General features: G+C 45.2%; 2 protein-coding genes and 1 long non-coding RNA gene across 5 annotated transcripts in view; 2 read left to right on the top strand and 1 right to left on the bottom strand.

The window, feature by feature from the left end:
* Nucleotides 1–14,825, bottom strand: part of TNFRSF21 (TNF receptor superfamily member 21) — a 47,134-nt gene extending 32,309 nt beyond the window's left edge. The window contains exons 1-3 of the mRNA XM_081855564.1: nt 14,673–14,825; nt 10,856–11,507; nt 7,428–7,937 (exon numbers count right to left, since the gene is read on the bottom strand). Coding sequence (XP_081711690.1) covers nt 7,428–7,937; nt 10,856–11,507; nt 14,673–14,717 — 1,207 coding nt within the window. The 5' untranslated portion in view covers nt 14,718–14,825. The remainder of the gene's footprint in view (nt 1–7,427; nt 7,938–10,855; nt 11,508–14,672) is intronic.
* A 1,481-nt stretch (nt 14,826–16,306) lies between these two features.
* Nucleotides 16,307–18,609, top strand: LOC309338506. Its single transcript, XR_014154948.1, has 2 exons — nt 16,307–17,691; nt 17,997–18,609. It is a non-coding gene; the product is annotated as an uncharacterized lncRNA (long non-coding RNA).
* A 3,546-nt stretch (nt 18,610–22,155) lies between these two features.
* Nucleotides 22,156–24,817, top strand: part of CD2AP (CD2 associated protein) — a 44,526-nt gene continuing 41,864 nt past the window's right edge. For 2 of the 3 annotated variants that reach the window (XM_081855562.1, XM_081855561.1), the window contains exon 1: nt 22,156–22,289. In XM_081855562.1, the coding sequence (XP_081711688.1) occupies nt 22,286–22,289 (4 nt within the window). In that variant the 5' untranslated portion in view covers nt 22,156–22,285. The remainder of the gene's footprint in view (nt 22,290–24,817) is intronic. The other variant, XM_081855560.1, reaches the window with a different exon arrangement.

The raw sequence follows: 24,817 nt of genomic DNA, 5'->3' as shown, positions 1-24,817 counted from the left end.
CTTGATTTCAGCAAGGCATTTGACAAGGTGCCCCATGATATTCTTGTAAAGAAGCTGGTAAAATGCGGTCTTGACTATGCTACCACTCAGTGGATTTGTAACTGGCTGACTGACGGAACCCAAAGGGTGCTCATCAATGGTTCCTCTTCATCCTGGAGAAGAGTGACTAGTGGGGTGCCACAGGGTTCTGTCTTGGGCCTGGTCTTATTCAACATCTTTATCAATGACTTGGATGATGGACTCAAGGGCATCCTGATCAAATTTGTAGATGACACCAAACTGGGAGGGGTGGCTAACACCCCAGAGGACAGGATCACACTTCAAAACGACCTTGACAGATTAGAGAACTGGGCCAAAACAAACAAGATGAACAGGGTTTCTGTTGAGGCAGGTGATTAGCTGTGGGAGGAGTAAGAGCTGTTTGACAGTGGAATTTGCTGCCAAGGAGTGTGGTGGAGTCTCCTTCTTTGGAGGTCTTTAAGCAGAGGCTTGACAACCATATGTCAGGAGTGCTCTGATGGTGTTTCCTGCTTGGCAGGGGGTTGGACTTGATGGCCCTTGTGGTCTCTTCCAACTCTATGATTCTATGATTCTAAGTCACCTTGTGAGTTCATGATAGTGCTGAGACTTGAAGCAGGGGGAATGCCAGCTGATAAATAATTGCTCTTATTCACTATATTACGTTAGGCTTTCAATAAGCTTGAGACTTCCTCACTACAGAGTCTAACACCAGCCCAACTCAAGCCAGTACCTCTGAACACGCGTGGGGTGCCTTTCTCTAACAACAAGCTAACTAGGCTCAGCACACAATAACCCAAACATGGACAGAAAACAACACCACATCATAAACACAAATCACCTGGAAGAGCTTGTGAGGAGGACTGAGAGGGGGGCAAGGGGAGCAGGACAAAGGCAATTTAAAGCTGCAAACTAGTTTTGAGTATTTGCAGACTGCTGTTCTCATTGAACAGATATTGCAGATCAGCTTTCCCCTTATCCCCAAATCGTAGCAGTTGGCAAAGTCACAAATCCCGAGCTTTCATTTTTACGTACGTGAACTAAGTCTCATTAGACTGGGTGGTATTTACTTGGGGAAAAATATTAAAATGATCATTTTGTAGGATATAAACATTTTCTATGCTACTACTTCCCATGAGATTATAGGCTTATGGATCAACTAAACCAAGGTTATGGATCTTAAAAAATAATAATAATCACATATGCGCCAATTAATTTCCTCCTTTATCTAAACCCTCCCTGTTTTATTTTCCATTTAATTTCCATGATTCCATTCTCCTTTCCTGTGCTGGCTTCAGTCCCCCCCTCTTTTATTGGGGAGGTGCTTGGGAAAGATGCCCTCTGTCCCCCTGCTCATGAACACCCTACCTCATTGCCCCCTGTCAGCCCTGCCCAGTCCAGCTTTCTCCTTCAGGGCTCAACTTGCATAGTTGCCTAGAAGGGGCAAATTAATTACTAGAAGAAAAAGATAACAAATTGAGACTGAAAAAATATAAGGAAGTAAAACATCACCAAACAGGGTGGATTCAGTACCACCATCAGAACACTGTACTGAAGTGTTCAGAACAGATAACAAAAAAGGTTTTGCAAGAGAAATTCGAATATAGGACAAAGAATTGTTACAAAATAGGACAAAGGTAATCTCAAAAATGTATGAAACTTTACTAGAGTGGGAGGTGAAGGATGAACAAGTAAAAGAGGTAATGATTAAATGGGCAATGGACATAGGCAAACCTATTCAATTATCATCATGGGGGAAATTATGGAAAGAGAATTGGAGATTTACAGCTTGTGAGACAATAAAGGAAAATTTGTTAAAGATGTTTTATAGATGGTATTTAACACCACGCAAAATATTTAAAATGTATAAAACAAAATCTAAATTTTGTTGGAGGTGCAATCAAGCAGCGGGGACGCTCCTACATATGTGGTGGACCTGTGATAAAATTAAGAACTTCTGGCATTTGTTATATGAAGAGTTGAAGAAAATATTTAAACAAACTTTTGTAAAAAAACAACAACCCAGAAGCTTTTCTATTGGGAATATTAGATTCAGATATCACTGGAGAAAACACAAAAATATTCCTGTATGCAACATCGGCGGCAAGAATCCTAATTGCCAAAAATTGGAAAAACAAGTCAGACCAACAAAAAAAGAATGGCAAGAAAAATTATGTGATTAGACCAAGCGGGCTTTCTCCCGGGCAGACATTTGTACGACAATACGAGGAACATAATTAACATTTTAGAGAAACTACAAGTGAATATTAACACCAAAGCAGTTTTTATATTTGTGGACGCCGAGAAAGCCTTTGACAACATTTCTTGGAGTTTTATGAAGAAGAATTTACAAGGGATGGGGGTCGGTCAAGGGTTCGAAAATGGTATAGGTGCAATTTACTTAGAACAAAAGGCAAAATTAATTGTGAACAATGTAGTGACGGAAGAATTTAAGATAGAGAAAGGAACACGACAAGGTTGCCCAATCTCTCCACTGCTTTTTATATCGGTCCTGGGGGTCCTTTTAAACATGATTAGAAGGGACCAATTGGTTAAAGGTATACAAGTCGGAGCTAAAAAGTACAAATTGAAAGCATTTGCTGATGATCTGGTATTGACATTACAGGAGCCAGAATCTAGTACTAAAAGAGTATTGGAACTAATTCAAGAATTTGGTCGGGTAGCGGGTTTTAAGTTGAACAAGATGAAAACTAAGGTTTTAGAGAAAAATCTAACAGTGACAGAGAGAGAGGTTTCAGAAGGAGACAGGATTAACACTGGTTAAGAAAGTGAAATACCTAGGGGTTAATGTGACTGCTAAGAATGTGAATTTATTTAAAGACAATTATGAAAAATGTTGGATGGAAGTGAAAAAGGATTTATAAATATGGTCAAATTTGAAGTTATCATTGCTAGGCCGAATTGCTGTGATAAAAATGAATGTATTGCCAAGGGTGCTGTTTTTGTTCCAAACATTGCAAATTTTGGATAAAATGGAATGTTTCAAGAAGTGGCAGAGAGATATTTCTAGATTTGTCCGGCAGGGGAAGAAGCCTCGAATAAAATTTAAGATATTAACTGATGCCAAAGAAAGAGGTGGATTTGCCCTGCCAGACCTTAAGCTTTATTGGCTGAGAGAATGGCTGCTTCTTGAAAACACTGACATTCTGGACTTAGAAGGTTTTAATAATGTATTTGGTTGGCATGCATATTTGTGGTATGATAAGGTCAAAGCACATAAAGCGTTTAAAAACCATATTGTCAGGAAAGCACTGTTTAACGTCTGGATAAGATATAAAGACTTGCTTGAAAACAAAACTCCAAGGTGATTGTCACCAATGGAAGCGAAGGCTCAGAAAAAGCTCAATATGGAGGCCAAACGGCCGAAATATTGGGAAATTTTGGAACAAGAGGGAGATAGATTAAAACTGCAGAGTTTTGAAAAACTAAAAAACAAAGTGCGAGACTGGCTTCATTATTATCAAATAATGGAGACTTACAATTTGGACAAGAAAATTGGCTTCCAGGTGGAAAAATCAAAATTGGAAACGGAACTGTTAGATCCTAAAATTAAGAACTTGTCAAGAATGTATAACTTGCTGTTGAAATGGAACACTCAGGATGAAACGGTGAAATCTGCTATGATTAAATGGGCACAAGATGTTGGACATAACATTATGATGGCTGACTGGGAACAGTTATGGACCACAGGTATGAAATTTACGGCATGTAATGCCCTAAGAGAAAACTTAATGAAAATGATCTACAGGTGGTATATGACACCAGTCAAGCTTGCAAAAAATTATCATTTGCCCGATAATAAATGTTGGAAATGTAAAGAGACGGAAGGTACATTCTTTCACCTTTGGTGGACATGCCCAAAGATTAAGACTTTCTGGGAGATGATCTATAATGAAATGAAAAAGGTATTTAAATATACCTTTCTGAAGAAACCAGAGGCCTTTCGCCTGGGCATGGTCGGCCAATTGGTGTCAAAGAAGGATAGAACTTTCTTTATGTACGCCACAACAGCAGCAAGAATACTTATTGCAAAGTACTGGAAGACACAAGATCTACCCACCCGGGAAGAATGGCAGATGAAGGTGATGGACTACATGGAACTGGCGGAAATGACTGGCAGAATCCGAGACCAGGGAGAAGAGTCGGTGGAGGAAGATTGAAAGAAATTTAAAGACTATCTACAGAAACACTGTAAAATTAATGAATGTTAGAAGGATGTTGGAATGAAGTTATGTGGTTTTAGCAGAAATGTTATAAGGGTTTAGGAAAAAATAGACTGTTAATTGGTGAAAGGAGGGAAAGTAAAGTTACATTATATTAAGATAAATTACAGAACAAAAAGTGGAAAAGATGGAAAGGATTTGCTGAAATAGTTAACTGATCTAGAATACAAAAAAGGGAGGTGTGAGGAGGTCAAGGAAAGAAGCAAATGAAAAACAAGTTATGGGAAGATTAGCTGTGCTTTCTTCTTCTTCTTCTTCTTCTTCTTCTTCTTCCTTATTGTGATGCGTTGTTTTGTTCTTGTTCGATATGGTGTTTTTACTTTTTTTGTAATCTTTAAAATTTTAATAAATATTATTTATTTAAAAAAAGAAAAATTATGTGATTATTTTGAGTTGGCTAGAATGACAGATGCAGTTAGGGGTCAGTCTATACAAAAAATTCAAAAGGAATGGGGAAAATATAGAGATTATCTTAAAAAGCAGTGCCCTCAAATTAATACGTGGACTTCTTTTGATTAACTTTTGCAAAACAAATTAAGCTGTAAAAGTCTAAAATAGAAAGAAAAGTAGGAAAAAACAAAATGAGAAGGAAACAGTTTATTAAATATGAAAGTAGACGCGGGTGGCGCTGTGGGTTAAACCACAGAGCCTAGGACTTGCCAATCAGAAGGTCGGCGGTTCGAATCCCCGCGACGGGGTGAGCTCCCGTTGCTCAGTCCCTGCTCCTGCCCACCTAGCAGTTTGAAAGCACGTCAAAGTGCAAGTAGATAAATAGGTACCACTCTGGCAGGAAGGTAAACAGTGCTTCCGCGCACTGCTCTGGTTCACCAGAAGCAGCTTAGTCATGCTGGGCACATGACCCGGAAGCTGTACGCCGGCTCCCTCGGCCAATAAAGCGAGATGAACAACGCAACCCCAGAGTCGGTCATGACTGGACCTAATGTTCAGGGGTCCCTTTACCTTTTTAAACCCATGCTGAGGACGAAGGAAGTCAATTAGAAGAAAGGAAGAAGTGAAATATGGTGATATGTTTATTATTTGTTTAGTATTTGTGTCTATATTCGTACTTGTATTTGTACAGTATTTTCTTTTTAAGTTTATTCTTTTAGTCTCGTGTGTGTTTGTGTTGCAACAATAACATTTATTTTAAAAAAAGAAGAAGGGGCAAATTAAGGGCAAAGGGATCAATTAAGAGCAACAGACTGAAACAACTAGGAAAGGCAGCCCTTTCTGGCAGCGTGCGCCACAGTGACCTGTTTTGCTAAGAGTGGCTTCGGTTTGGTTCCCTGCCTCCTGGGGAGGAGTAAGGCATCAAGCAAGCAAAGGCTAACAGGTAGGCTCCTGCCCCAGGATACTTGCATATCGCCATTAAGCATTAGCCAGCTTGGAGGCAGCTATCGAAAGAATGCACTGGTAGGGTGACTCAGGTGAAGACCCTGTAAGTTGCTTGAAAATCTATATTCCAGGAACTAGGCAGTTCATGTTAAATAAGGAGCCTCCCCTAGAGTGAAGTGAAGGCAGCGTCTATGTTCGTTTAAAAAGAAAAAGAAAAGAGTACAGCCTCTAGAGAAGCATTTGAAGTTGAGGAAGATGCAGTCAGCAGCCCACTTTCACGTAATCACTTGGAAGAGCTGTGTGTTCCCATTTGCCAAAAGTAACCGGAGGCGGAGAGAAGAGCCTTGGCTTTATGAATGAACGCAGAATTCCCTATTCAGGTTTAATGCCAGAGGTGGGGGCGAAGCTGCAAGTGGGCCTGCCAAAGGGGGCACAAAAGTGTGCTAGAGGTAGAATTTTCTTATTGTAAATTTTAGATAGATTTCCACCCCAGTTTTTGTCAAAAGGCACATCCTCTTAGGGTTTTTGGGTGGGTCACATCCCAACTGTGGGCAAGACTAAAACTAATGGCAATGGTGGTGTATCACGGGGGGGGGGGGGAGGCCAGGAGCATAGCTTCTCTCTCTCTCTGGAGCTCCTGCTGCAAATATATAAAAGCGGTGGAAGTCTTAAAGCCATCTGTGATGTATAATCACTGATTCTGTATTTAAGTTTTGTAGCATAATATATTTTTGGGGAAGATTAAACCTGCTGAGGGGTCCATAAAATTGTGGCATAGTTTAATGGAGGGCTGGCTAACCTTTCCTGACCCAAGAGCTAAATTTTACCTTTGCCAGCATTGCAGGGACAGTATACCAGCAGCTGGGGTAGCCAGAAATGGGGGCAACCACCCTCCACAAGCCAAATAAGCCCTCTCTCTTCAGCTGATCTCCACCCAACTGTGTGAGTCCCAGTTGCGCAGCAGCCACTGGGCTCTGCTCACCCCAGCACAGCCTACTTTATTTCTTTTTCCTGGGAAGGGGGCAGATTGGGTCCCTGAACTGGGGCTTAGCCATCTCTGAAGACAGTAATTCAAAGTAGTCCTGAGGACTCTCCACAACCTTGAGCATATTTCTATTCTGCTGAATAAGAAAACTAACTTTGAAGCCTGCATACATTTTTCAGCTGACTGATCTATCAACAGTATTATGATAGCCATTCTGGGCTTTCTTGCTTTATTTTCTGCTGAAGACAATGGAAATGTTATGCATTTACACTAGTATCCTTATAGGAACTATTTGAAGAACCGTGCCTTAAGTAATGCAAGAATACACCTGGCACAGACACAGGCAGATAAGCCAGCAAATACACAAGAGAAATGGACCACATCAGCATTTGCTTTAACCTGCTGAGCCATTTTGAGATAACCACCACATCACAGAGGCTCAGGAGTTAATAGCAAACAGCTTTTACGAATATAAAGTTCGTCAAGGCACGCCACTCCACTTCCATTGTGCTTTAAGTTTAGGATCAAACCAGAGGCAACTTTTAAGCTGCTGTTTCGGAATGGCCATGCTTCTTTCCAAAAAGTAGCCATGGGAGATTCCAATCTCTAGTTCTGGGGCAGGTGGAGGTGGGAAAGATCTTATCCCCGTTGCTTGTTGCCCTACTCCAAGCTGCCATCCCATCTTGTCACAAAGCTGTTTTCCCCCAACTGAAAAATGCCAGCTTCAATAGCATGGTCTTTAATGTGCTGCAAAACTCTTGTTTTAAGTTAAACAGGATGAACAATTTCAGTTATGAACAGAATTCTCTAGGTTTCATTTGTGGAATTTGCTCGACATCACTCACCATGGCCATTGCAGTAGTAGATCCATTTCTCCCTGTTCTGAGTCAGAGTGGAAGATTTTCTCAAAACAGACTTTTCGACAATGGCACTGGGATCCTGCCGTGGTCCTTTCTTTAGAGTTCGTGAACTTTTACGGACACTGCACCCAACGATCACCACCAGCACCACCAGCAGCAGCAGCACGATCATCCAGGGCAGGTGCTCGTTGATATCAAAATGCCTGTGGGCAGCCTGCCTTGGAGTGCCTCTCTTGGGGGGGGGGTTGTAGGGAATGCTGGATTTCACACTGCCACTCATTTCCAGCGCTGGCTGTATTTTCAGGATGGGAGGGGCGTGCTTATGGTAATAGGTTTGCTGGTGATTCAAAGGCGTAGCATATCCCATATCAGTCACGTTGACAACTACAGTCTCATTCTTTGAAGTCCCATTGTAGCTGTTGGTTGGCTCCACCATGTCAACGGACACATTTGGGGTAGGGGTGGCAGAAAAATTGGAAACCGAAGCGTTCACACCTGAAAAACAAATGCAATGTTAGAGCAGCAGGTATAGAACCTACCCACTCTTGCTGTAGCTCTGGCCCAAATGCCCTTTAAGTATGATTGATTCCTAGAGGGCTTACAAAGGGGGTTCTCATTTATGTTATGTGAGTGCAAACAAATATACATATAACAGCATCCACAGGAAGAACTGGGTGGAAGGAGCAAGTTGAACCTCATGACCCATACATTGGTATCAACAACAGCCCCAAATTTTGTTTAATAGGGAATGCGCTTCTGGGAAAGGGGCGCTCTGTTGCTGGAGGTCAAGACAGCCAGACTGAAGAGGTTGCGAATAATTGCAAAGGGCAAGGGAGATAGTTCTAGGATAGAAGGTCTGTATGTGGAAGCCTGTCCCTGATGAGATTCTGAACAATTTTTTTCCAAACAAGTTTGCAAGCTGCTTTGATGATCTAAAAGTGGGGGAAAGGCTATAAATAAAGCCCCAAATGTCACAGGCACAATTAAGCTTTCAGTTAAGTTTTGCAATATTCAAAAATGTTTACAACACCAAAACTAAACAGCAAAAGTCAAACCAACACCTTGCTCATCGTTCTGACAAAGTGTAGCCATTGTTTTGCAGGGATCCCCAACTTGCAAAAATAATCAAACATGCACATGACATTGAGCATGCTTTTTCTCCTTGTTCTAGATTAGGCATGACCAGATTTTATGGTGAAAGCCATTGATAGTTCATTACAAAGAAAAAGTGTCAGAAATGAATTAAGTTTTCTAAACATGCTGTGCTGAGACCAAGAGAATATCTTGGCTCAAGTCCGCCCACGTCTATTGCTTCGCCTCTTTCAGTTTGGCAGCCATGCTTTGTCAGAATGTATCGCACAGCAATGGACCAGGATCTTATTTTAACAACCTTGATTCAGTCCCTCATATTTTTGATACGATACTTTGTTACCACAATCAGATCCGACGTCAATAGCTACATCTCGCCAATACGATGGATCCACTGAAGCCATTTTAAAGTCCCTGACTTACTTCCTCCTCTTTCTGCAGTTCCTTAAATTTATTTTTTACATTTCCTGCATATTCTAAATTAACTTAAGTTATTCATGTATTTTAAATATATACTCTTATAAAACTACAGGTTATTACAATAATCCTGCCAATGTTCTTATCTGTTTAGTTTGTAGATATTCAATAAACCATTTCCATTCTTTTATTAAAAGTTTGTTATCTTAATTTATTATTTTTCTGGTAAGTTTCAGCAAAACTGATCAGTAGCTTATTAATACAGTAGTACCTCGGGTTAAGTACAGTGGTGCCCCGCAAGACGAATGCCTCGCAAGACGGAAAACCCGCTAGACGAAAGGGTTTTCCGTTTTGGAGGTGCTTCGCAAAACGAATTTCCTATGGGCTTGCTTTGCAAGACGATAATGTCTTGCGAGTTCCTGCGGGGTTTTTTCCCTCCCCCCCCTTTTTCTAAGCCGCTAAGCCGCTTATCAGCTGATCCGCTAAGCCGCTAAAAGCCGCTAATAGCGCTAATCCAATAAGCCATCAATGGGCTTGCTTCGCAAGACAAGAAAACCGCTAGACGAAGAGACTCGCGGAACGGATTAATTTCGTCTTGAGAGGCACCACTGTACTTAATTCGTTCCGGAGATCTGTTCTTAACCTGAAACTGTCCTTAACCTGAAGCACCACTTTAGCTAATGGGGCCTCCTGCTGCTGCCACGCCGCCGCTGCATGATTTCTGTTCTCATCCTGAAGCAAAGTTCTTAACCTGAGGTACTATTTCTGGGTTAGCGGAGTCTGTAACCTGAAGCGTATGTAACCCAAGGTACCATTGTACTAAGATTAGCTGTTGCTACATTATGTCAGCTAGAAAGTTAACAAAAATACATTTTATCCCCCCAATACAATAGTTTATGTATTGAAAAGGACTGGAGGTATCTGATAACCACTGGGAATATTCCAATTGCATTTCAACCCAGTTTTTAGTTCATTCCAAAGAAACAGCATATATAGACTTAGATAATAAAATTATTCCAATTGTGATTTTTATGCTATGGCAAACATTTGCAATAATGGTGTTTTGATCCATAACAGTGAATGGACATTGAGTACAAACTGATTCCACAATCCCTGCTATGCAAGAGCTACGAAGGTTGCAGTTTGAATTGTATCCAAAGGAGGGATGCCCACCTGTGTGTCCATGGAGGTGTCTACATAACAATATATAAATTCCAAAACAAAATGGAACAAGCCACCATTCAAATCAATCAGCACCTACTCTCCTGACTGCTGCAAAGCAACAGAATCGTGAACAGGATGGCACTAGTCTGAAGTGTTTGGGATAAAATAAGATCTTATTTGATATAATCCTAGGCATATCTACCCAGAAGTCCCACGAAGTTCCATGAGAGTCCCTGTGAGGGATGCAGGCATAGGAGGATCACAAGATAAAAGCCTCTCCCATCTCCATGGCTGCAGACTGCTCAGAAAAGTCATGGCATGGTATGCTAAACACAGAACCACCACCAGGGCAGAAATAGACACTGACCAGTGTGGAGCTGACCCAAGAGATAATTGCACTGCTTGGCAGCTGGGTAAAGGGTCTCTAATACCATGTAATGCATCAGCTGGAAGTGCCTCTGTACAGAAGGCATTCCAAAACACAGCTAACGCCTTACCAGCTCCTTTCTCAGAAAAGCACACTTAATTTTTTTAAAATTAATATTAATATTTTATTGAAAGAATTTCAATTCTAAAGAAAAAGTGATACAGAGAAAAAAGGGGGGAAGTGAGAGGATGGGGGACGACAACAAAGATGTGTATAATAAAAAAGATATAAATATATACAAAAATGTAACATACCATACTTCTTGCCCAATCTTGCATGCCCTAGCTACAGACGTTTGGCAGTGCCGTTCACTTACCTTTGGAAAGAAAAGTAGAAGGAACTTTGTAATGTTCTCCACCCTTTTCCGGTCGTGACAAAAGCCCAGCTCCAGTCAGAAAAGCTGGTGAAAGTCCACAAGTGTTGTCTCTCTCTTTTGTCCCTGGTTTGATCACAACCATGTTTGCTTGTGAGCAGTCAGTGAAAGTTTTGCATCTCAGCATGCTAGAAGGCACATCAGAGAAGCTGCCACGAGGGCAAGGTTTACACTTGACATCTTCTGTTTCAGTTCCTTTCTTTTTTAGGCCCCACCCAACGCGGCACACGGAGTAAGGTTTGCAAGCATCACCGTCTCGAAATTTACCAGGTGGACAGATGCACTCACGGTCCGTCAAAGCAGTGCAAGGGGTTTTCTCAACCATCGGCGGCTCACACAGCTTTTTACATGGATGGCATCTCTCTATCCCATTTTCATGCTTTGTGAATGTTCCACTGGCACATGGGCTGCACTCTCTTAAGCTGGCCGTTGTGCAGTGCTTAGACACATAGGTTCCTGCGGGACATTTGTCACAAGTCAGCTTTGTGTTAGTGGCACGATCCAAGTGGCTGTATGTGCCAGAAGAGAGGCTTATGGCATTCTGTTCAGATGTCAGCTTTGACTGAGCATCAGTGGTACCAAGGAACATAAATCCCTGAAACACAGAGATGAATGTAAGTTAGCTACAGACCATAAGGCAGGTCACAGCAAGCCCTATCAGCTTCACTCTATTTAGGTAACTGCATTTGAAAGACATGCTCGGCTCGCGGCCTGGAAGAGTTTTTGCCCATCTACCAATCCATGAGCCGAAGTTTCCTGCCCTGATCGCTAGGCAAGTCATCGGCTTCTGAAGGGAGAAATACGCAAGCTGCTAAAAAGCTGCCAACAAAATGTCTACTAATGGCACTTTAAAGATTTTCCATAGCATCCTGACAGACAAGTATAGACCCTGTGGGGTTCTTCCTTACAGGCAGGTGTAACCCATTCCCTCTGAATTGCCTTTTGGAAAGCCTCTGGCAGAGGACTGGGGCAGAAGACTCTCTGAGGAGAAGCTGCCTTTGACCCTTTGAGCTGCCCCCATCCAGGAACTGTTGTCCTCCTCCTGTAGCCCTAAAACAGCCTCTCCAAGTGCCCTCATCTGCCAGAGAACATTAAGCAGCCAATGGAAAAAGGATCCAGGAAGTTACAGGCCTGTTAGCGTAACTTCTGGGTAAATTGGTGAAAGAATCATTCAGTTCTGTGACAGGGTCAATAAACACATGGAAAGGAATGATCCAAGAGAGCGGAAAGACACAGTATACTTGGACTTTCAAAAAGTGTTAGATAAAGTTTCTCAGCAAAGACACACGGGGTAAGAGAGGAAGTCCTCTTATAGATTGGAAACGGGCTAAAACAGAGGAAGCAAAGACTGGGAATTAATTGACAACTTCCCTAATAGAGGGATGTAATCAGTGTGGGGGGGGGATTTATATTATGCTGCATTCTTGCTCTTGTTGGGATCAGCTGCAGTTAGCCAGCACATGCAAGTGGTTAACACTTTTGTTGAACTCTTAGCAGTCAACCAAGTGACTGTAATTTTGGGTGTGCAGCATTTTGAGCATGATGGTCACTGGAAGAGCAAAGAATTGTTTCCATTATATCTTCCCAAATAAGATTCGGCCCCAAATACTAAACTACCACAACTGCCTGTGAAATTTAAAACCTACAAGTTTATCAAATAAATGGCCACAGGGCTGTTCACATCCCAGCAGCTATGCAACTGCACTGGAGATTTCTAGAGATTTAAGAGTAGAATGTCGGTACCAACAATGGAAGGTCATTTTGTTGCTTTTGTCGTCAAGGCCCAATAAAGATGTGATGTAATTATAGCTGAGAAATGGGGAGTGGCCCAGGGTTAATATTCTGTCAGGGTTAATATTCTGATTAATGGTTGCCCAGACATGGCTTCTCAGGCAGGGCAGGAAAGACTGTGGAAACCCACTGAGACGGAAATTTAATAGGGAGCCCTTGATGAAGCAGTTACAAAAGCCTTTCGGCTGCAGAAAGGAACATAGGAAGTGGCCTTATAACATTTCCTCTTCTCCAATCTCTCCCCAGTACAAAATGCTTCCACCCCAGATATTCACTTCATCCTGCCCCACAGATGGCCTGTCTTCTTCACCTTGTTCTCCAGTAACAACCACAACCCCTTAAGTGTTTTCTGCAGCCATTCCATCTCCCAGGGGCCTGAGCTGAGCGGCCTTGCTCACAGCAGCAAGGATATCTTTTAGGCAAATGGTCCTGTGATCTACCACTGGATCCCAGGAGATGTTCTGCGCCCCCCCCCCTTGAGTAGATTGCTGCACTCGGGTAGGAGAAACCTGGGCCCATTTCCCCTGCTAAGCCAGTTAAGTTGACTTAGAAGGTCTGCTACTGGAGAAGCCCATGGCATGGCAGACAGGCCAGCACAATGGCTGGCCCTGCAAACCGCCAGGCTCCAAAGTGGCAGGGGAAGCTCCTCCTCACTAGCTTAATGGAAAGGGAAATTTACTCAAAGCTGGCCACCCCTGCATCAGCTACAATCTCACTCTGACAAGCACAATCACAACCATGGCTGGATTGGCGGACTCCTGGGGGTGGGTGCAGTGGGAGTGCTTGCCATTTCCCCATCATTTTTTGCTTTTCAGCTTGGGTGTCCCCCCCCCCCCTTCCCAGAACAAGCACACAATGGATGCAGTTCCACCAGGGCACTCACCCTCCACTTCTGCAAAACCACTGATTTGTTGTTGTTGTTGTTTCCTTTTAAGACTCATGCTGGAGATTTTGGTAACCAGACTGTTTTCAAAGAATTGGAGAAAACGTAACAAATCTATGCCCCAGCATCTATCACAATAGTCATTTTTCTATGCACGCAAGATTAAAATGAATGATAGCATGGTGGCAAGAACCATGCAAAGGATAAATTGGACTTCAGAAAGGCTCTGCCTGTTGGTCATGAAAACCCCAAGATGATTGTTTGCTATTTTTAAAAAAGCTTTTGTACAAATGGTGTATCCTGATGGCAGTTTCAATTCTTTTTGCTGGACTTTCAGGATTACTATTTGCATACAATCAAAATTTGCACAAGTTGTACACACACATTACAGAGAGATTCGGTTGCAAAGATACACATGTGGAACCTCAAACACTTATGCTTTCAATATACCCAGAAAAAATACCATTCCAAGTTGTGTGGTGGCTAGGGGCACCCCGTTAAGAATGGAGAGCCCTGGTTTCAACTCCCCACTCTGCCAAGATACAGTCTATGTGACGGTGCCACTCTGTCGGCCCCGCCTGCTTCACAGGGGTTGGGGGGCAGAGATAATGGGGGGGGACACCCTGAATGCTGCTGCCTTGAGTTCCTTGAAGGAAAGGTGGGATATAAATGTACTAAACATGCAAGTGTTCTGCTGTAACAGTACTAGACAGGGTCAGAATGAATCCAGGTCCTTGGCACCTGGCCTATGAGACATAGGGTGGCAGGATCCAGGGCCCCGGTCAGCAAGCGACCCTTTAGGAGGGCTGCTCCCACGTCAGCCAGAACTCTTGCCTCCTTTCTTCCAAGCCCAGCAGCGGGAGCAGCAGCTTCCCCGCCGCGGGACTTCCAGCCGCACCCTCATGCTGCCCGCCTGCGCAGGAGGCATATGCCCCGCTCCCGGGGCTCCTTGGCGGAGGTCTGGCTTGCCTGCCGCAAGAGCGCAGCTGCCTCCGCCCGCGGGCGCCTCCTCGCCGGCCCCGCTCCATCTCTCTCCGCTGCCGCCTCTCCCGCGGCCTCGGCCCTCCCGCCCCCCCCCCCACTCACCGCGACGAGGCTGGCCACCAGGGCGGCGGCTCCGGGGGCGCCCATGGCGGGCGGGCGGGCGGGCGGCGGGCGGGGGTCCTCTAGGCGCCCATGGAGGCCGCTAGCAGAGCCCCGGGCGGCGCATGGCCCGCGGAGGGAGCGCGCGGGGCCTCAGCGAGAGGCCGCCTCCGAGGGCGGCTGCGGCGGGGCGGGCGGGCGGGGGCTGCGGGCGCGGCCGGCTGCCCATAGCGACCCAGCCCAGGCCACGACGCCTCGCTCGCCGCCGCGCTGCCGGCTCCGGCTCCGGCTGCTGCTGCTGCTGCCGCGGAATGGGCGGGGAGCGGCGGAGGCGGGGCTTCTCCCTCCCGTGACGTCACTCCGCAGAAGCCCCGCCCCGCCCCGCCTCGGACGCAGCACAATCGCCTTCCTGTGGCGTCGGGGGGGGGGGGCGGCTCCCGGGCGCGACTCTCCGCGAAGCGCGGCGGGCTCCTCTTGGCCCCCCCTAAATTGCCGCCCTGAAATGCGCTCAGGGATCTCAGGCTGTCGGCATTCGAGGGTCCCGGGAGCAAGAGGCGCCCCCGTTTCCCGGCAGAGTCCCCCGATTTACAAATCAGCCCCAGACAAAACCCATCGAAGTTGGGTTTTCATTGAAAAAAAATCTGGTAACCTTAGCGAGAGGGGGAGGGGGGCGTAGGAGTAGGATCGGGATAATTTTTGGCGCAAAGACCTGGTGCCCCCTTGACTTCCTAAACCAGGTGTTTTAGGATATGCTTGCTTTGGGGCTTACCGTATTTGACTGTTTCTCTTGAACAAAGCCTCTTCTTCATTGCTCAATCAAAGTCTTGCTGTTGTTTTTCGAAATGGGAGATTGCTTCACACCTACAATAGTTTATTGTCTGTTGGGGAGAGGTGGTTCTACATGTTCTAAGTTGCTGTTGATAAGATCACCCGAAACTAAGCAGTCTGTTTCGACTTGGAAACTGTGAGTTAATTTAAAGAGAGCAGTCAATGCAAGTTATTGCTTAAGACCACAGGGGGTCTGCAGCCCCATCTCTTGCCTCCCCCAACTAAATTTTTGTCATTTTGCATGGTGATATCACAAGTTTTATTCTCTGTTTTAACGCTGTGAGATTTTTCAATACATTGACCAAAATTGGTTTTGAAATCGCATTGCGCTAACGATTTTGACCCGGCAATACGCAGCAATACAGTATATCCCTCCTTGTGTGAGGGAGAGCAGGACAGCAAGGCACCGCTGATAGAAGGGAGATGAGGGCAGCCGATAAGCTGCAGCCTTCCCTCACGGTGAGGGAAAACAGGTCGCCCTTACTGCAGTCAGCAGGAAAGCAACAGCAGCCCCAGTGGACGTGCATCTTGGCTGGCTGCCCCACTGACTTGATGCACCCCCACCTCCTCCCACTCAAAGCATGCAGTGGGGGTGACTCCGCTTCCTCTCCTCCCCCCACCCATCTAATCTCCATTACTGCTCCTTCCCTCATCCCCACACCTGATCTCCAATTTCAGACATCATGATATATTGGAATATTGCAATGTTTAGCTGCTAATACATCACAATGTTGAAAACCAGATATCAATCAGCCCTAGTCTGGTTTTTTTAGTACAGTGGTACCTCGGTTCTCAATCCGTTCTGGAAGTCCGTTCCAAAACCAAGGCGTGCTCTCCTATAGAAAGTAATGCAAAACGGATTAATCCGTTCCAGACTTTTAAAAACAACCTCTAAAACAGCAATTTAACATGAATTTTACTATCTAATGAGACCTTTGATCCATAAAATGAAAGCAATAATCAATGTACTGTATTATAAAATAAATAAGACAGTATTGTAGATGATAAAAATTAATCTTAATTTTTTTTTTCTTAGCTGTACTGATGATAGTCACTGTTTAGAGGGGGGCTTTTATCCATTTCCGCAGTCACACAATCAATCAGTAGCTGACCTGGTTTCCACACAGTCACAAAAACAAATTAACTGAAAAAGCCTCAAAAACAAAAATGCAAAATAGCAAAAACAAAAGCACCAAACGTAATCCGTTCCAGAAGTCTGTTTGACTTCCGAAATGTTCAAAAACCAAGGTGCAACTTCTGATTGGTGCAGATGCCCCGGAAACAATAGCTGACAGCCACATCAGAAGTTCAGCTTCCGAAAATCGTTTGAAAACCAGAACACTTAGTTCCAGGTTTTCGGTGTTTGAGAACCAAGGCATTTGAGAACCAAGGTGTTTGAGAACCAAGGTACCACTGTATACCTAAAATCCTTTGCTTATCAGGGGCTACCCCACATTTTAAAAAAATTGCTTCGCAGAGGTAACCACCATAGAGTTATCAATTTTTTTTTTTCAAAAGTAGGGGTTGGATTGGCTTTTGAAAAATTGGGGGTCCTCAGTAATTAGCTAATTGGGAACCACTGGCTTAAAGAAATATTCACAATGGAAATAGCAAATTAGCTGTGAAACTTAACACCTTTCCTAATTTTCTATTAACCCAGTGAGAGATAAAGCACATAAAAGGAATTTAGTAATTAGGCAAACTGAGATGCTTATAAATCTTTTCGCTAAATTTCTAAACAAATTTAGAAATGTCCCCAGACTGCACTCAGACTGCACCCCAGACTGCACTAGAAGCTGTTAGCCTGCGACAGCAGCCACACTCTGGGAAACGGCTTTGACTGGCCGGCTAAACCAGGAGAGGGCAGCCGATGGGTCTCAAACCCTCAGTGAGTTAAGGTCAGGCTCCGGTGGATTGAGTGGATGAGACCAAAGGCAGTTTCTGCATGTGCTGATGCCAAAAATATTGCTCTGCTCTACTTTGGACCCCATCAGGGAGGCTGGGAGGGGGGTCTTGTCTGGGCAGCCCCGGACCTCCAGACACACTGGGCAGGCTCGCACGCTGAGGAGGTCACTTCAGTGCTGCTGATGCTGCAGTTTGACTTCGCCTCCAGAGGCACACTCCATTGTCTCTTGAGACAGGTGCCAACAACAACTGATTGGCTGGGACACAAGACAAGGCCTTTTTGACAGGGGTTAGTTGCTCCCTCTCTTTTAAAATCAGGAGTGCTGTAATTTAATGCTTTTGGGTGATATCTAATATTGCGGTAATCATAGGTACAGTTTTTAGTGATTTTGGATTGTTGTGTGTGTTTTGGAAATCTATGCTGCTTTGTTTTTGTTTTTCAATAAAGAAAAGTAGGATAGAAACATGTAAGGAAACAAGCAAACTACTCAATATAATAAAGCTGTCAAAATGAAGTGGTCTGGGACTGGTAATGGTTTAGCTAGAAATTGCACTACTAAATGAGAACACTCTGACTTGTTTTATTTCTTACAGTAACCCTAGGTGGCAATAGCAGCCCAGAAACCACAAACATACTTACAGGCTATGGCAGTCTTCAGGAATGGCACCAGCAAGCCTCTCACTGCAAGCGACTGAACGTGTCCTCAACTCGCCATATTTTAAAGAGCTGAAATGACCTTCAGTCAGAGGCTTCTACTTTTGAGTCTTGTATGTCTCCTGTGCATATTTACATCTCAGGAGTGTCACCCAATGGACAAGGATGCTGAAAGATTCATCATTTAGATGTCAAGAGTGTTGTTGGGGGGCTGAAGATTAAAGGCCCCAAAGCTGTCAGCTATCATTCCTCAAACATTTTCAAAAACTTGCTACACTAAAGCTCTAGAGATTATCTTGAACCTGAGTACAGCTGAGGAGGTGGCAGAAACACTTAATAACCGACATCTCATCGCATTTCCTTGTGGAGAAAAATATTTGCTTTGAACAATGCAAGGAAAACCCCACCTTCCTGTGTATAATGATTAACTGCACGACCAGTTCTACATCTTTTGATTAACATGTTCCTATTAATTCTTTTAAACAAATGGAGGCTGCTAAAGTTCTGTGATCCCAAAATGGAGATTAAAGGAACAGCTTTGTTGTGGTTGTTGTTGTTGTTTAGTCGTTTAGTTGTGTCCGACTCTTCATGACCCCATGGACCAGAGCACACCAGGCCCTCCTGTCTTCCACTGCCCCCCCTCAGTTTCGTCAATCTCATGCTGGTAGCTTCGAGAACACTATCCAACCATCTCGTCCTCTGTCGTCCCCTTCTCCTTGCGCCCTCCATCTTTCCCAACATCAGGGTCTTTTCCAGGGAGTCTTCTCTTCTCATGAGGTGGCCAAAATATTGGAGTCTCAGCTTCAGAATCTGTCCTTCCAGTGAGCACTCAGGGCTGATTTCCTTAAGAACGGATAGGTTTGATCTTCTTGCAGTCCATGGGACTCTCAAGAGTCTCCTCCAGCACCAGAATTCAAAAGCATCTATCCTTCAGTGATCATCCTTTTTTATGGTCCAGCTCTCACTTCCATACATCACTACTGGGAAAACCAGAGCTTTAACTATACGGACCTTTGTTGGCAAGGTGATGTCTCTACTTTTTAAGATGCTGTCTAGGTTTGTCATTGCTTTTCTCCCAAGAAGCAGGCGTCTTTTAATTTTGTGGCTGCTGTCACCATCTGCAGTGATCATGGATCCCAAGAAAGTAAAATCTCTCACTGCCTCCATTTCTTCCCCTTCTATTTGTCAGGAGGTGATGGGACCAATGGCCATGATCTTCGTTTTTTTGATGTTGAGCTTCAGACCATATTTTGCGCTCTCCTCTTTCACCCTCATTAAAAGGTTCTTTAATTCCTCCTCACTTTCTGCCATCAAGGTTGTGTCATATGCATATCTGAGGTTGTTGACATTTCTTCCAGCAATCTTAATTCCGGCTAGGGATTCATCCAGTCCAGCCTTTCGCATGATGAATTCTGCATATAAGTTAAATAAGCAGGGAGACAATATATAGCCTTGTCGTACTCCTTTCCCAATTTTGAACCCATCACTTGTTCCATATCCAGTTCTAACTGTAGCAGCTTGTCCCACATAGAGATTTCTCAGGAGACAGATGAGGTGATCAGGCACTCCCATTTCTTTAAGAACTTGCCATAGTTTGCTGTGGTCGACACAGTCAAAGGCTTTTGAAGCAGAAGTAGATGTCTTTCTGGAACTCTCTTAGCTTTCTCCATAATCCAGCGCATGTTTGCAATTTGGTCTCTGGTTCCTCTGCCTCTTCTAAATCCAGCTTACACTTCTGGGAGTTCTCGGTCCACATACTGCTTGAGCCTTCCTTGTAGAATTTTAAGCATAACAGCTTTGTACTCTATATAAAAAAATGTCTGGTGTTGCCTTCATATACAGGAGCCAACTTCTAAGGGCTGAGGTCCCTTTGCCCCCCCCTTAAAATATTTGAGGGGGCTGCCAAACAAGATGATGGGCATTGCTGTTCAGATGGTGTCCGTGCACTGCATCATGTTATCAATTATGCAGAGTGGGGCTTGCCTGGGCCCCCAATATTTTATTAAAGCCCCCCCCCCCGCTTTGACCAATAAATATGGGTGGAAAAAAGGCTAAATGAAATTTAAAAATTGCCCATCTGCCCATTTCCCCTGCCCTTTGGATTACTCCAGCGTGATTTCTGTATTACTCTTTAAGTGCCATAAGAGGCAGCCTGCTTGTCTTCTGCTCAAAATGTATGCCAACAAGAGTTGAAAGTTTCCTTCAGAAAGGTAGGGTGCATTTCTGTGAGCTGCTAAAATGCTCTCAAAACGGTGGCAAATTTTTTGAACCTGGTTACTAAGGCAGCAGATCTGGAAAGAGCATAAAGGGCCTTAGGCTACATCCTTCTCTACCATCAGGCCCAGAGTTGCTATCATTTCTTTTGAGAGGTTCAGTGTCAAATACAAATTGGCACGGGCAGCCTATGACTGTCAAAACTCAACCGCCCATGGTTCAGCTCTACTGGCATTGCAGGATGTGAGCTCTGAAACCTTGACACTGAGCATTGCTGGTCTCAGCAGATGATGTCTTTAACTTCACGAAGCCAAACTCCCTTAGAAATGGGGCTTCTGCTTCCAAGTTGAAGATGTTGGCACACGGTGCTCAGCTGTCCCCTGCTCCTTCCTGGGAAGAAAAGCAGGACAATTATATTGAGGAAAGGCTACAGCATAACTGCCCAGAATGGTCTGTGGGAGATGGCAGGATGGCTCCAGGTGAAAGAGAGCAGAGTTTTCCTTCAAGGCACAAGTCTGCTGAGACCATGCAGAGCTTCTAGTCACTCTTCAAAATGAGAGTGAACAGACTTTGGAGCAATTAAATGAAGCGGGAACAAGATACAGGGAAATAAATGGGAACAAGCTGTGGCACAGGCAACCACCTCCATTCTAGATCTGCTAGAATTCAAGCAAATGTGGTTAAAATCTTCTGGTGCTAGCACAACACACCCATGTGTCTTTGCAGAATAATGGGACCGAGCTCTCAGCTGTGCTGGAGGGAATGTGGGTTTGGAGGAACCCTGCTGCTTCTGGTGGGAATGGCCAGCAGTGGGTACCACCTGAGCCTCTGCTGAGTGAGGTCTACCTGTAAATGGAGCTCCTGAACTATGCTCATCTTTCATTTTTATGGACAAAAACGGTAACTTGATAAACTTTATATTAATGGCTGCCCATCTTACAATTTCACACCTTTGGAAGGAGGCAGGCAGACAGACAGACAGACAGACAGGAGGCAGCCCTGCAAGAGCTTGGGACCTTTGCCCTTCTGGAGGAGTTAACCAATAATTTCTGGACTACTAAGAGGTAAATCAACACCTTAAAGGCATTGTGTGGTTTGGCATCCATTTATTTTGTACACCACAAGGCCTGGAAATGTGAGGCACCCACCTTCCTACGGGAAAATAACCTGGATTGCTTGATTTGTCACCTTTGATCCCCCCCCCCTTTGGTGGGTCATGTTTTCTGCCCGGATATTTTGGGAGGGGAACCAAGCACATCCACTTCTGCTTTTGGATGGACTTTGTAAAGCCTGGGCTTGTGTATTTTTAAATATTAAAGAGGTTTTGAGCAATCCTCGAAGCAAAATTATGGAGGGAGACTTTCCTTCCCCTTGTCTTGCTGTGGAAACAGCTGCATTTTTTACCCTCTAAAATGAGAAAGTTAATATGAATAGCTTGGAATCATTTATCCCTCGCAAACTACTGTATTAGTTTATTTATTGTCTCCAAGTTCAAACACTTCATATGAAGTAGCACTTCCAGTCTTTGCATAATTTCTAATCTATACTGTATTTCAATGTGCCTTTAATAAGCTACTGCGTGAAGAGCACAGAGGAGGACACATTGGCCGGCTTCTCCTTCCGCCGGGCTCGCGGGGGGGGGGGGTCCGCGCCGCGCCGCCTTCTCCCTTTCGGGGTGCGGTTCCCCCTCCCTGGCCCGGCGGCCCCCGCCCCGCCGCCAGCCCCCTCCCGGCCCGTCTCCGGCGCGGCCTGGCCTGGCCCGGCGGGTCGGGTCGGGTCGGGGGCGGCGCCGGCCGGCCGGCCGGGCGAGGGGGCGGCGCCCAGGAGGGCGGAGGCGGAGGCGGCGGCGGCGGCGGCGGGGCCTGCCGGGCCTCCCTCCCTCCCTCCCTCGCTTCCTGGCGGCGGCCAATCTGGCCTCGCGACCCGCCGCGTCCGGCCTGAGCGGTGTCGGGCACCGGGCGAGGGGCTCCGAGCGGCGCGCCGCGCTGCCTCCGCCCAGCCGGGTCCGCGCAGCATGGGTAAGGGGCGTCCCCGGGAGGGGGGAGGGGGGGCGCCTCATGGAAATGGCGGGTCCTGCTCCCCCATTCCTCCTTCCTCACCAGGGACTGGCGGCGCGCGAGAGAGGGCAGCTTGCCTCGCCTTCCGGGTATAATGGGCGGGGGGGGGGCAGGGCTCCCCTCCTGCGGTTCCCGCTGCCGCCAAAGGGGCTTCCCAGCCAGCCCCCCCCCCCGCAGTCCGAGCCGGAGGGGTCGCCCCACCTGGGAAGCGGCCGGGCGGGAGGGGCTTCCTCCGAAGCGGGCAGCGAGTGGCCGGGCTTGGCGGCCCCTTTGCAGCCTCTCCTCCTCCTCCTCCATTTTGGAAGGAGGCAAAAGGCTTCATCCTTCATCCCCGAGATGGGCGCCCATTGCTCGGGGCCGGGCACGCCGCTGGCGCCTGGCCTGCTGCTTCCCGGCCCTCCGGCCAGGTACTTCTTCCGAGCCCGATTCTGGCGCCGCGTGGCTGTGCAAAAGGCCTCTTGTGGTCAGGCTTGAAGAATAGTCTGCCTGCTCCTCTGACCCCACGCTTTGCTTTCAGATGAAAGTTTCAGGCAAAGTTGCTGCAGCCTGGGGGGGGGGGAGTGTTAAAGGATGGTTTGGTTTTCTCTGTCGAGTATAAGGGCCACTGTCTCTCAACAGTTCCCTTTATTATTAAATTGGAATTACATGGGACAGTTGGGAAATTTCATGTAACCTGATCCTGTGTACGATTTAGAAGTCAATAATTGCTTATCCGGAGGAACCTAATTCCAAACAAATGTTTGTGTTTGTTGAATGTCTTGATGGTTTTGGAAATAAACCCGCAAAAAGATACCAGCAAAGCCTGAATCCCCCTGAACATATTGAGGAACAGCACACTTGCAAAATGATGCATGTTTTCAAAATTGTAAAAGGGAGAGGATATTCATGTGAAAGAAGAACACCTGTGGACAGAGTAGCATTGGACACTAGCTAGGAAAGAATTCATTGAGCCACAGAGAGTAGAAAAATTTAATGAGAAACTAATGACATGCAGTTCTTTGGACAAGACATTTGGGAGGTGGCAGTGGAAGTTACAGAAGGCTACATTTCAAAAAGCAACTGTATATAGTTATTGAAAATAATAAGATCCACGGAACAAATGCCATGTAATAATTGGAGGAGGTGCCCAGGGGCTTGTTTTTACTCTTTAATTACCACTTGCTTTAAACGTGGCTCAACAGTGATTCTGGCTTCTTTTATATGGAAATAATATACAGTGTATGTTGTGTCTTGTAATGTTGCTTGATAAAACTTGATTATTTTTCTTCCTTGGGAAGAGGATGTTGTTGCTGATGGGCTTTGCTCTACATTTGACCACCTCTAAATTGGAAAGTACTGAAGCAAAGGCCAAGACTCCAGCATATGCTGTCAGTGATCACATAGTGTAGCAAAAGAAGCACTGTGTGCCTAACTTCTTAGTAAGAAGGAAAAGTTTTTCTTTGAAGTTTGTCTGTCTACAAGTTACACCTTTCTCTTTGTTCAGAGGTAAATTTGTTGTCAGTTACCTCTTGCATAATTTTAATTACCTTTGTTTCCTACTAACTGGGCAGTTTTCAAAGATAAAAAGACCTGATTTGCATGTCTTGCTAAACCCTGGTTTAACAGGAGGAGGAGGAGGAAGCTGACAAGAGCCTCAGGCTTCCATGTTCTGCTTTCTTCATCCCGCACAGCTTGGTAGACGGACTTGGGAAGCTTTTTTCCTAAGTCCCTGAATCACATGTGACTGTTCAGCCATCACTTCCTTCTGCCTGCGAGGCCAAAAAAGGTTAACCACCCTTGATTTAGTGTGACAGGTGAACTAGGCTAGAAGTTCTGATTCAGAAATTCTTGCATATTATAAATGCTTGTATCTTCTCTACCAAACAGATGTTTAGGACAGCCTACCTACCCAAATGTGCACTGATTTCTGCTGTGATACAGTGGTACCTCGGGTTAAGTACTTAATTTGTTCCGGAGGTCTGTTCTTAACCTGAAACTGTTCTTAACCTCAAGCACCACTTTAGCTAATGGGGCCTCCTGCTGCCGCTGCACGATTTCTGTTCTCATCCTGAAGCAAAGTTCTTAACCTGAGGTACTATTTCTGGGTTAGTGGAGTCTGTAACCTGAAGCGTATGTAACCTGAAACATATGTAACCCGAGGTACCACTGTACTGGGATGAGGTGGGGAAGGAATTTCCTGTGTGTTACAAAGTATGTTTTGCTATAGTCACATGCCTAGACACATCAGAATGCTTCTAACATTCTGTAAATATGTAATGAGTAGGAAACATCTTTAAAACATACTTATCTCATCTACTCCACAATAGTCTTGTGCAAAATTGAGTAAAAGTTTCCTTTGATTATCCTAATTTAAAGTCATCCTTTTATAATCATTTTGTGGGACGCGGGTGGCGCTGTGGGTAAAACCTCAGTGCCTAGGACTTGCCGATCGTATGGTCAGCGGTTCAAATCCCCGCGGCGGGGTGAGCTCCCGTCGTTCGGTCCCAGCT

The sequence above is a fragment of the Podarcis erhardii genome (assembly GCF_964252035.2).
Source record: "Podarcis erhardii genome assembly, chromosome: 3".
Lineage (NCBI taxonomy): Eukaryota > Metazoa > Chordata > Lepidosauria > Squamata > Lacertidae > Podarcis > Podarcis erhardii.
Note: the sequence above shows the minus strand (reverse complement) of the source record. Positions and strands in the feature narration are given on the sequence as shown.